This window comes from Ranitomeya imitator, chromosome 5 (genome assembly GCF_032444005.1).
Source record: "Ranitomeya imitator isolate aRanImi1 chromosome 5, aRanImi1.pri, whole genome shotgun sequence".
In the NCBI taxonomy this organism is placed as follows: domain Eukaryota; kingdom Metazoa; phylum Chordata; class Amphibia; order Anura; family Dendrobatidae; genus Ranitomeya; species Ranitomeya imitator.
In genome coordinates, this window is record NC_091286.1 from 271,045,539 (window position 1) to 271,058,602 (window position 13,064).

Genomic DNA, 13,064 nt, shown 5'->3' on the forward strand with positions numbered 1-13,064 from the left:
CCCATTAAATCACAAGTCATAACAAAAAATATAGTGCATGATCATCCTAAGGGTATGTGCACACGCTGCGGAAAACGCTGCGGATCCGGAGCGTTTCTGCAGCTGCGGATCCGCAGCAGTTTCCCATGAGTTTACAGTTCAATGTAAATCTATGGGAAACCAAAAACGCTGTGCACATGCTGTGGAAAAAAACGCGTGGAAACGCAGCGGTTTACATTCCGCAGCATATCACTTCTTTCTGCGGATTCCACAGCGGTTTTACAGCTGCTCCTATGGAAAACCGCAGTTGGAAAACCGCAGAAAAACCGCGATAAATCTGCAGCAAAAATCCAGCGTTTTTGCCCTGCAGATTTATCAAATCTGCTGCGGAAAAATCCGCAGTGGACAAGAATACGTGTGCACATACCCTTAGAGAATGTAAAGCTACTGCATACAAAGCAATTACCAAATTTATTGTTATTATCAGCAACACTGCCTTTCAAAAAAACTACATAAGGGGGTTATTGTGGGCAAATTTGTGTATAGTGCACCTGATGACAGATTTCCAGGAATGTCTTGAGTTTTCTGCTGAAAACAGAAATTTTGATAGATTGAATAAATATTCAACTCCCGAATGTATGTGTGAGGTCACTAACAAGCAATATTTCTAAGGGGATTTACATCAGAGCATCGAGTGTGCGCTTGCGGGGCTCTGCCCATGAAAGCAGAGGAGAGAGGGAAAGCTTCTACAGCACGCACTAAATACTGGGCTGTGTAGTGCTGCGGTAGCCCCTTTACGCAGTGATAAGGCAGTGGCCCACAAAATTCAAAACAAACTCTCTTTAATGTGTTTACCTCACACAATAAATCCAAACTTCACACAAGTGCATATCATTAATGCTTCGTTCACACCAGTTCAGAGCACTACATAGTACACAGCTTTAAATCACAGTTTCTATACACGCCGGACTTTCCTGTGTCCAGTTTCCGTGGACGACTGCACGCTGTGACAAAGTCTCTTACACACAGCTTCACTCCATTAGTTGCAATTACATATTATACAGCTTCCTTCCATTGTACAGACACTACACACGCCAGTTCTCCTAACTAGTTCCCGTGGGTGTCTGCGCGCCATATCTAAGTCTCTATTCACACAGCATTACATGTCGCAGGCACTACACATGCCAGTCCTCCTCTGACTAGTTACTCTGGGTGCCCTGCACCACTTTATCACAGTCTCTACTCACAGCTTCACTACATTGGCTTGCGGCCACTAAACACGCTGGTCCTCCTCTGACCAGTTGCCGTGGGTGGCGGCAGTGATGTGTTAGCTGTAGATGCCAGGCGTCTCAGCTCCCCTGGCTGCTTGGCTCCGCTCTGTCCTGTTTCACCACACACCGACAAAGCTCCGCAGAGCCTCTTGCTCTCCTTTAAACACCAGGAGGACACTGACTCTGACCCTGACACACCCATACCCTTCCTTGCAGGGCTTTTAACAAAGAATCCTGTAGTCTAAAGCCAAATGGAAAACCTGGGTCCGGAATGGAACAGACTGCAACACTATCATACTGTAGTCTATTTGAAACACAACATCCAGAGAAGTTTTTCCCTACATATGCCTTGGACACTAACATGTACAAGACTAACCTTATTTATTATTACATTTAACCTGCATTGCAACTACAGTTACGCCAGTGATTGCCATGCACACCTATGGCCTACATACACCTCCGTGCATATCCTGGGGAGACTACACAGCGACCCCTACCTGTGACATCGGCCACTGCATCACCACTGCAATCCCAGCTACGCCTGTGACCGCAATGCATTCCCATATCCTCAATACGCCTCCGTGCGTATCCTAGGGAGCACTAATAGCGACCCCTAGCTGTAACACGGGTCACTGCCTCACAGCTGTGACGTGCGGTGAAATGCCGCCCACAGCCCAGTTAATCAGGGGGAGCGCATGAGACTGGGTCACACCTTGGTGATGCAAGGACAACTTCCAGAGTCCAAAAGTTGACATGACATCACCGGATGTCAGCGGCGGCTGCAGCCGGGCGTCATGTGATCGGGACTAATCGAGCAGCGTCAACGGCAAATATGTCAACATAAGGTATTTGCAAAAAGACTTATGTGAAAGGTTTAAATCGATGTGCACAAGATACACAGCAGTGGACCACCTTTTTGTGAGGTTTACAGAAACTTTGCGGCATTGTATTTCTGAAATCCTAACAAATGAGAAGTATTAAAGAGGATCTGTCAGCTCTCCGGACATCTCTAAATAAATAACTGCATCTAACACAATATAACAGTTTTATATTATCCTTTACTGTAAAACTCTGCACTGTGCCATTCCCGGATATTACTACTCGTAAGGACAGTTAGGGTACCGTCACACAGTGGCATTTTGATCGCTACGACGGCACGATTTGTGACGTTCCAGCGATATATCCGTGACGTTCCAGCGATCTCGCTGTGTCTGACACGCTCCTGCGATCAGGGACCCCGCTGAGAATCGTACGTCGTAGCAGATCGTTTGAAACTTTCTTTCGTCGTCTAGTGTCCCGCTGTGGCGGCATGATCGCATGGTGTAACAAAGGTGTGCACGATATTGTATACGATGTGCGCATAGTAACCAACGGCTTCTACATCGCACATACGTCATGAAATTATCGCTCCAGCGTCGTACATTGCAAAGTGTGACAGCAGTCTACGACGCTGGAGCGATACTGTTACGATGCTGGAGCGTCACGGATCGTGCCGTCGTAGCGATCAAAACGCCACTGTGTGACGGTACCCCTAGACATTACCAGGAGACTTGTCCGTTATCTGATCAGAGCTGATGGTGCCGGCTGTGAAGGGTCAGACAACCTTTTGTTTTCAATGTGCAGTCAAAGTAACGTGTTCACGTATGGCCTTTAATTTTGCATTATTAAAACATTTTCTTATGAAAAAAATTCTAAAAGTTATTTGTGTGTGGCTGAATTCCAAAAGCCATAACCTTATTTTGTGTAGACACAGTGGTACGAGGAATTATTACTTACGGGACAGACAATCTGTCATCAGATTCCTGCTGCCTGAATCCTGGCCAGCATGAACCAGACTCTCGCTGGGTGATAGCAGCCAGGTATATTTTACTCTTGAACACTGTGGTTTCCATACCTTGAAAAGCTGGGAACCGATTATGTGTCTCTGCTAGCTAGTCCAAGGTAGGTCTCTAGTAGCTTCTCCCTGACCCCACTCCAGTTAACTAACAACCCTCTCCCTAAGTATACTAAAAGAGACCTGTAAGTCAACTCGAGCAGTGGGGTTCCCTTTAATCACTGGGGTTGCAAGAGTGGAGATCAACTTCATGGTTTGCCCAAGGCAATTTCCAACAGCCTGGGTATCAGGATTGGGCTACATATAGCAATGCAATGTTCTTAAGTGCTACCAGTAAACGATCACCGAAAACACTACACTGGCAGGTAAAAGTTTGGGCACACCGGGTCAAAATTACTGTTATTTAGGGTACCGTCACACTGAAACGACACTGCAGCGATACGACAACTATGTCGATCGCTGCAGCGTCGCTGTTTGGTCGCTGGAGAGCTGTCACACAGACAGCTCTCCAGCGACCAACGATCCCGAAGTCCCCTGGTAACCAGGGTAAACATCGGGTTACTAAGCGCAGGGCCGTGCTTAGTAACCCGATGTTTACCCTGGTTACCAGCGTAAACGTAAAAAAACAGACATTACATACTTACATTCCGTGTCTGTCCCCGGCGCTCTGCTTTCCTCTGCACTGTCAGCGCCGGTCAGGTCTGGCTGGCCGGCGCTGACACAGGATGCAGGAGGAGTGCAGAGAAGCACAGCGCCGGGGACAGACAGCTGAAGGTAAGTATGTAGTGTTTGTTTTTTTAACGTTTCCGCTGGTAACCAGGGTAAACATCGGGTTACTAAGCGCGGCCCTGTGCTTAGTAACCCGATGTTTACCCTGGTTACCAGTGAAGACATCGCTGAATCGGCGTCACACACGCCGATTCAGCGATGTCAGCGGGAGATCCAGCGACAAAATAAAGTTTCAGACTATCTGCTACGACGTACGATTCTCAGCAGGGTCCCTGATCGCAGTAGCGTATCAGACACAGCGAGATCGTAACGATATCGCTGGAATGTCACGGATCGTGCCGTCCTAGCGATCAAAGTGCCACTGTGTGACGGTACCCTTAGAACAGTTAAGCAAGTTGAGGAGGAAATGATTTCTAAAAGGCCTAAAGTTTAAAGATGGCAAATTTCCTTTGTATTTTAGGCAAAAAAAATATATAGTCATTTTTTACATTTTAAAAATTACAAAAAGGAAAATGGGCCGATGCAAAAGTTTGACAAAGGTTCAGACCTTAATTAGCCCATAAGGGTTCACCATCATTGTTAAGAAAGGCCAGGTGATGCACAATTTCCAGCTTTATAAAAACTCAGCCTCCTCTAACTTTGTGCCAAAAAAAAGCACCCATAAGTTCTTCTAAGCAGCTGTCTAGCACTCTGAAAATGAAATTGGTGGAGGCCCACAAAGCGGGAGAAGACTATAAGAGGATAGAAAAGTGTTTTCAAGTTTTGAAATGTAATTGAGAAATGGCAGTTTACAGGAACAGTGTAGGTCAAGAAAACATCTGGAAGACCAAGCAAAATTTCAGTGAGAGCTGCTCGTAGGATTGCTAGAGAGGCAAATCAGAACCCCCACTTTACTGCAAAAAACCTTCAGAAAGATTTAGGAGACTCTTGGAGTTGTGGTACATTGTTCTACTGTTCAGATACACCTGCACAAACATGGCCTTCATGGATCAGTCATGAGAAGAAAACCTCTCCTGTGTCCTTACCATAAAATTCAGCGCCAGTAAAAGAAAATGTAAACAAGCCCGATGCATTTTGGAAACAAGTCATTTGGACTGATGAGGTTAAAATAGAAGTCTTTGCCCACATTGATCAAAGGGGGGCCATGCATTCCAATATAGGGATCAGGGGGCCATGCATACCAGGATAGGGGATATTAAGTACAGAATTGACCACATTTTTTCATTCAATTTTGTATTTCTATTTTCCTCCTCTAAAACCTAGGTGCATATTATAGCCCGATGCGTCTTGTAGTCAGAAAAATATGGTATGTGGCAATACTGAAGCAACATTAGAAATGGATCTTCCAAATGGACATTGACCTGAAGCATACTGTCAAAATGGTAACAAAGTGGCTTAAGGGTAACAAAGTCAATGTTTTGGAGTGGCCATCACAAAGCCCTGATCTCAATACTATTGAAAATTTATGGGCAAAGCTGAAAAGGCAGGTGGGAGCAAGGCGACCTACAAACCTGGATCAGTTACACCAGTCTTGTCAGGAGGAATGGTTTATTCTGATTTCATGTCAGATACTGAGAAAAATATACACATGTGTCTTTTTATACAGTGTATGTAAACTTTTGGTTTCAACTGTATGTGTGGAAAAAGGGCACAGAATTTCAGGAAAAGAACATTTCGCCCAATATTAAGCATGGGTTGGATCAATCATGCTTTGGCGTTGTGTAGCCAATGTCACGGGAACATTTCACAGAAGAATGAAACTTCAACAAATTCTTGATGTTGAAAAGAGGACATCTTACACAAAAGTATACTGATCTTAAAGACACATCAAAATCCACAATAGACTACCTCAAAAGGTGCAAACTGAAGGTTTAACAATGGCCATCACAGTCTCCTGATCTGAAGATCAATGAAAATCTGTGGCTAGACCTCAAGAATCTCATAGAACTGGAAGAATTTTGAATTTTCCAAGGAAGAATGGATGAAAATCCCTCAAACAAGAATTGAAAGACTCTTGGTTGGCTACAAAAAGCTTTTACAAGCTGTGATACTTGCAAAAACGGCAGTGCTTTAGGTACTAACCATGCAGGGTGCCCAAAACTTTTGTATAGAACCATTTTCCTTTTTGAAATTTTTAAAAAGCAAAAAGATGAAAATATATATATCTACTATATAAAGCTGAATGTGTGTATGTGTGTGTGTGTGTGTGTGTATGTGTGTATGTATGTTCGGGATTGGCATCTGCATCGTCGCAGCTACAGCCACAAAATTTTGCACAGTCACACGTCTGGACCCTGAGAGCGTCATAGGCTATGTTGTGAGGTGAAATTTTAACCCCGCGCTTTCCAATTCACCAAACAATTTTGCCCCTATCTACATAATGGGGAAAAAGTGAAAGGAAAGGTGTTGGAGGCGTCGCAGCTACAGCCACAAAATTTTGCAGTCACACGTCTGGACCCTGAGAGCGTCATAGGCTATGTTGTGAGGTGAAATTTTAACTCCGCGCTTTCCAATTCACCAAACTATTTTTCCCCTATCTACATAATGGGGAAAAGTGTTGAAGGCAAATTGACAGCTGCCAGATGTGAACAATGGGGACTTAAAGAATGAGAGCGATGGCGCAAAAGAGTATATACCGATCAGTTGCTAAGGTGGGGCCCTGACATGAGATACTCACCACACATGGGGATATGAACACACACACAAAATGCGCCACACACTACCACGTGCTTGAACACATATACCACCCTCAGCACACATTTCACCACACATACACCAACCTCGCCACATAAAAGTCGAAACACAAAAGTCGCCGCTCAAAACTCGCCACGCGCAAAACTCGCCACATGCAAAAACTAGGCTCACGCAAAACTCGCCACAAGTGCAAAACTCACCTCATGGAAAACTCGCCACACGCAAAACTTGCACACGCGGAAAAATTGACACATGCACAAAATTTGCAACACATGCAAAAGTTGCCTCACACAAAACTTGCACATACTCAAAAGGCACCAGACATAAAACTCACCACGCGCAAAACTCGCCATGCGCAAAACTTGCTGCACACAACTTGCTACACTAACCTGTTACATGCAACTCGACACACAAAAAGTTGCTACACGCATGTTGCCACACAAAACTCAACACACACAACTCGACAAACGAAACTCGCCCTAAAACACACACAAGTCTGGTATTAGCCTTCAAAAATAAAAATCTGATTAATAAGCAGACAAACTACAAGAGCAACAAATGTACCATATAGGAAATACAGCAGCTGTCAGTCACATGACCTGTCTATTATGTGTATGTGTGAGCTAATATATACTGCCAGGGGGAGGGCTTCCTGTTGGCTGGGGATTTATCAGGCTGCCAATTTATCTTACAAATACTGAGGTAAAAATACTGAGCAAATAACGTGTTAACGAGGTCTAATACAGGAGATCACACAGGTATATACTATATACAGGAGAGATAACACACAGGTATATACTATATAGAGGAGAAGATGACATACAGGTACATACTATATACAGGTGGAGATGACATACAGGTATATACTAAATACAGGAGGAGATGACACACAGGTATATACTATATACAGGAGCAGATTACCTACAGGTATATACTATATACAGGAGGAGATGACATACAGGTATATGCTATATATAGAAGATGACATACAGGTATATACTATATACAGGAGATGACACACAGATATATACTATATACAGGGGAGATGACACACAGGTATATACTATATACAGGAGGAGATGACATACAGGTATATACTATATATAGAAGGAGATGACATACAGGTATATACTATATATAGGAGGAGATGACACAGGTATATACTATATATAGGAGGAGATGACATACAGGTATATACTATATATAGGAGGAGATGACATACAGGTATATACTATATACAGGGGAGATGACACACAGCAGGTATATACTATATACAGGGGAGATGACATACAGGTATATACTATATACAGGAGATGACATACAGGTGTATACTATATATAAGGGAGATGACAAACATGTATATACTGAGGTGAAAATGAGAGGTGTGAGGTGAAAATGAAAAGGTGTGAGTGCAAAATGAGAGGAGTGAGGGAAAATAGTGTAGTGATCGGAAAATGACAGATGTGAGGTCGAAATGACAAGTGTTAGGCGGGAATGAGAGGAGTGAGGGAGAAAATGAGAGGTGTGAGGGAGAAAATGAGAGATGTGAGGGGGAAAATGAGAGGCATGATGGGAAAATAAGAGAAGTGACGTGCTATAACTAACCACAGATATTTACTATGCCCAGGCAACGCCGGGCTCTTCAGCTAGTATATATATATATTGCCTAAAATACAAAGGAAAGGTATCATCTTTAGTCCTTTTAGAGTTCATTTCATCTTCAACTTGCTTAACTGTTCACAATAACATTAATTTTGACCAGGTATGCCCAAACATTTACATGCTTCTGTATGGTGTTTGTTAAGAGGGTTAAAACAGTCAAAGTAACCCCCTCTGAATCAGCTGAGGACATAAACTAGTCACAAAAGTGAAATTTTGTGATCAATTCACATCATAGATGAGTTTTCAACACATAAGCCAAAAAAAAAAAAAAACCTCCCCAGAACACACCCGATGACCTTACAATGCGACCTGGGGCTGCAGTATTTTTTACTACAAAAATAGCATTGAAAACAATGCAGGTTTTGTTGTAAAAAATATCAGAACTCCAAAAACAAAACAAAAAAACAAAGACATGGGCATGGTAGGTTACATGCAGCAATTCTATACATACTCTGAGATCTCCAGTGCCTGGGAAATATTCCCCATATTTGTGGAAAGAAACACTCATGACACGGTCAGTGGTATAAAAAGCCTCTTCAACACCATCACCATGATGGATATCTATATCAATATACAACACTCTTTGGTGGTACCTAAAGGGGAAAATTGAGTTTGAGTCATTAGAAATCAGCAATAAATGTAAGTATCACTGTACAGCAAACCATTTTAGCATAAAAACCCTAAAAGAGATACAAGCATAGAAGCAACCCCTAACTTGGCCAAGTAGGTTACACTGAACGTAGTAAACTTTAGGAGGGTTTTCCAGTTTCAGAAAACCAACCCTTTTCCATGGTTGCAGTTTGTTTAAAGAAATCAAACTGTCCTTTATTCACCCTCCCCGGGTCCAACGCTGAGTCTCCGCTGCTGTGTTGATAGTACTGCAGTCAGTAACATAGTACAGTATCTGCTCGAGTTGATGGCAAAAGTCACTGAGGTCAGCGATTGGTTGCAGTAATGAAGAAAACAGACACTGAAATCAGCAGAGGACCCAGTGAGGGTGAGTAAAACCAGTCTAAACAGGACTTGTCACTTGCTAAGAAAAAAGTTTGTGAAATAGCTTGTAAAAATCCTTGGACTCCACCGATTCTGCCACTTTTCTTCTGTTTGTAATGCGTCACTCCATCACAGAGATCCATTTCTTCCGGAGAGCATTATGTGAAATCTCTGCAGTCCAACTGAGCATTTCTTCAGTCTATTCTGGGGGCATGCATATTCACCCCTCCAGGACAATGCCCATCACAGCTCAGCAGTGTCTGACACTGAAGAACTTTTAAATGAGCTGTTGAGTTGTAGTTGGCGTCTGGGAGGGAAGGGGTGAAAATGCACATCCCCAGAGAAAACTCTGAAGAAACCCAGATGGACAGCAAAATAGAGATTTCACATACTGCTCTCAGAACAAACAAAAGTGAATATCTTCGCAATGGAGTGACGCAGCGCAAAACCGAAAAGAGCAGCAGAATAAGGGATGCTCCTGGATTGTACAAGGTATTTATTTGTTAAATAAGTGACAGGTCATTGGTAAAGCAGAACTCGTTTGTTAAAGAAATTAAGAAGAGAATTAAGGGATTATGGGAATACAATTTCTCATCTTCGTTTCTTACTAGCTCTAGAAGATTTAATACTGTATTCTTTTTTTTTTTTTTTTTTTTTTTTGCTATAAGGCTTGGCGTTCCCTGAATAAATGGCTTTAACTAGTCTTTTTTTGAATGTTCGTAACAGGCATAAAAGAAATTTAAAAACACCCATAGTACATAAGTGTATAGCAACAATGTTATTACTAAAGGCTTATGTGTAACAAAGGTAGCCATTTCATCAGTGGAGAAAGGGTGTAAGACCCCCTTTTCATCAGTGATGTCAGTTCCACCGCTTAAACCAAACTATCTCACATTTCTAGCATATCGCATGCAGGAAGGCCACTCCCACATAAAAAACAACCCCTTTAATATATCCTACAGCATAGGAAAGCACTATCTGCTGCTGATGTATACCATTTTCAAAGAAGCCAGAAGAGCAGTTTTTTAGCCACTGTTGATGTTGTTCATAATGCAATCCACAATATGAACACAGCCTTGTTTTGATACATTGTTTGGCTGTTTTTAAAAAAAATGTTTCAGTATGCTGTATTTTTAATTATTTTTTCACTACTCGGACAGTCCCTCCCTCAATCACTATATCCCCCCTTATAACACCCATACTCACCTCTGGTGCAGTTCCAGTGCTGTTGGCGCTGGCTCTCCCAGGGCTCGCATAACATTTTTACGTCACGCGATCCTTGAGGCAAATCAGCGGTTACTTCATTTTCCCCTATTCTTTACAAATCAGACATCCAGAGGAAGTGAGAGAGCAGTCACAGCTCTCCGTACTGGAAGTGAGTATAGATATTATTTTACTTCGGAAAAAAACATAAATAACTGAAAAGGGGTGGTCAGCGTACTGGACAACCCTTTTAATCCCTTAACAACCAGAGTTTTTTTTTATTTATTTTGCATTTTAATTTTTTGCTCCCCTTCTTCCCAGAGCCATAACATTTTTATTTTTCCGTCAATATGGCCATGTGAGCTTGTTTTTTGCGGGATGAGTTGTACTTTTGAATGACACCATTGGTTTTACCATGTTGTGTACTAGAAAACGGGAAAAAAATCCAAGTGCGGTGAAATTGCAAAAAAAAGTGCAATCCCACACTTATTTTGGGGTTTTTTTTTCCAGTGGTGAAAAAAAATTTCAAACTTTGTTTAAAACAAAAAAGCACCATTTTCCGATACCCATAGCGTCTCCATTTTTCGTGATCTCAGGTTGGGTGAGGGCTTATTTTTGCGCGCCGCGCTGACGTTTTTATTGATACCATTCTGGTGCAGATACGATCTTTTGATCACCCGTTACTGCATTTTAATGCAATGTTGCGGTGATCAAAAAAACCTAATTCTGGCGTCTTGACTTTTTTCTCGTTACACCGTTTAGTGATCAGGTTAATCCTTTTTATATTGATAGATCGGGCGATTCTGAAAGTGGTGATACCAAATATGTATAGGTTTGATTTTTTCATTGTTTTATTTTTGAATGGGGCGAAAGGGGGCCGTTCTGAACTTTTATATTTTTAGAAACTTTTTTTTTTGTTTAATTTTTGGCATGCTTCAATAGTCTCAAAGGGAGACTAGAAGCTAACATAACCCGATCGGCTCTGCTTCATACAGGCGATGATCAGATCACCTGTATGTACCATATTTGCTTACTTGCTATGAGCGCCGACCACCGGAGGCGCTCATAGCAATCTGGCAGTGACAGCCATAGAGGTTTTCATTGACCTCTGGTTGTCATGACAACCTATCGGTGACCTGCGATCACGTGACGGGGGTCACCGATGGGCGTATTTCCAGCCCGATAGTTGAAAGCGTGTGTTAAATGAGGCTGTCAGTTTGACAGCGGCTTTTAACGGGGTAATAGCTGCAGGTGGATCGCGATTCCACCAGCGGCTGTTCCGGGCACATGTCAGCTGTTCCAAACAGCTGACATGTGCCAGGAAAGATGTGGGCTCACCACCGGAGCCCACTTGAAAGGGAGGGAGTCCGACACCGGTGTAAATGTATGCCCGATGTTGGAAAGGGGATAAAAACGTTCCACAAATTTTATACAGAACACATTAAACAAATCATATACTGTAGAATTTTAACTCACTTTAGTAGTTCCAGAATGGCAAGAACAATATCATTGACATAACAGAAGCCCGACGCTTCCGACTTCTTAGCATGGTGTAACCCGCCTGCCCAGTTAACAGCCATGTCAGTCTGCTGACGATTCAGTTTTACTGCACCTGCTGAAAGATAACGGGTAACATTACAGGGAGGAATAATCATAACTATTAATATAGCACAACTATAAATACTGATTATCAATGAACAGCACAATCTCCATTTGGTTATCTCACAGGGACAGCACAATAAGGGTATGTTCCAATGGTCAGTAAACACTGCAGGTTGGGAGCTGCGTACATCCGCAGCGTCCAACCAGCAGCAGCCAGATGATACAGTATAGTGGATGGGATTTAAAGAAATCCCATCTCCACTATGCGTCCACAGATGCCTCCGGCTTTGCTGTGGAGACGGACATGCGGCACGTCTTTCTAGACCGCAACATTCCAATTTATCTTGCAATGTATTGGGTGCGGTGATTCCACACGGTTCAATGTGGAATCACCTGCGTTCAAAAGCCGCCAGCGCTTTGGAAGGAACGGACATATGCTGCGTCCAAAGCGCTGCCGCTTCCTGACCGCGGGAACATACCCTAAAGGTAATTTGCACACGTTAAGTATTTTGAGCAGACATTTATGCATAAAAAAAATTATCTCTTGGTAGGAAACCTGCTGCATAAAAAACATGTTTTTGACACCTTTTCTTCCCATTCAATCTATGAGATATATTTATAACTGCGGCAAAAACATGTTTGAGCATACCCGTACCCGATACTCTGTAACGGGACACATCTGGGAGTATATATACTAAACATTGAAATTGCAACACCTAGAAGAAAAAAATGTGGAAATATGGAAATCACAGGATGGATACACATATTAATGATATGCAATAGTGAAAAAACGGACACCACAATTTCAAAACATCTTGATTTATTCCGTATCGCTTATAAGTGCCACATGCAGAAATACACACACTTACCTATCTTGGTATGTTATCAATAAGGATATTAAGCCTATGTGCGCATGTTGAGTATTTGCTTGCAGAAATTTCTGCAGGGTTTCTGCATTTCTTAGCATCAAAATGTGCGTTTTGTATGCGCTTTTGTACAGCAATGAATGCTTTTTTTTAAGCTAAATAAAGATATTTAAGTGATGTAATTTCTTGATTCAACACCTTTTTCAGGCTGGAGTCACACTCAGCGTAAGA

General features: G+C 42.4%; 1 protein-coding gene across 1 annotated transcript in view; it reads right to left on the reverse strand.

Annotated features, from left to right (window-relative positions):
* HDAC2 (histone deacetylase 2) overlaps positions 1-13,064 on the reverse strand; it is an 85,078-nt gene that overhangs the window by 26,383 nt on the left and 45,631 nt on the right. Inside the window, exons 5-6 of the mRNA XM_069726158.1 lie at positions 11,842-11,980; positions 8,621-8,762 (exon numbers count right to left, since the gene is read on the reverse strand). Coding sequence (XP_069582259.1) covers positions 8,621-8,762; positions 11,842-11,980 — 281 coding nt within the window. The remainder of the gene's footprint in view (positions 1-8,620; positions 8,763-11,841; positions 11,981-13,064) is intronic.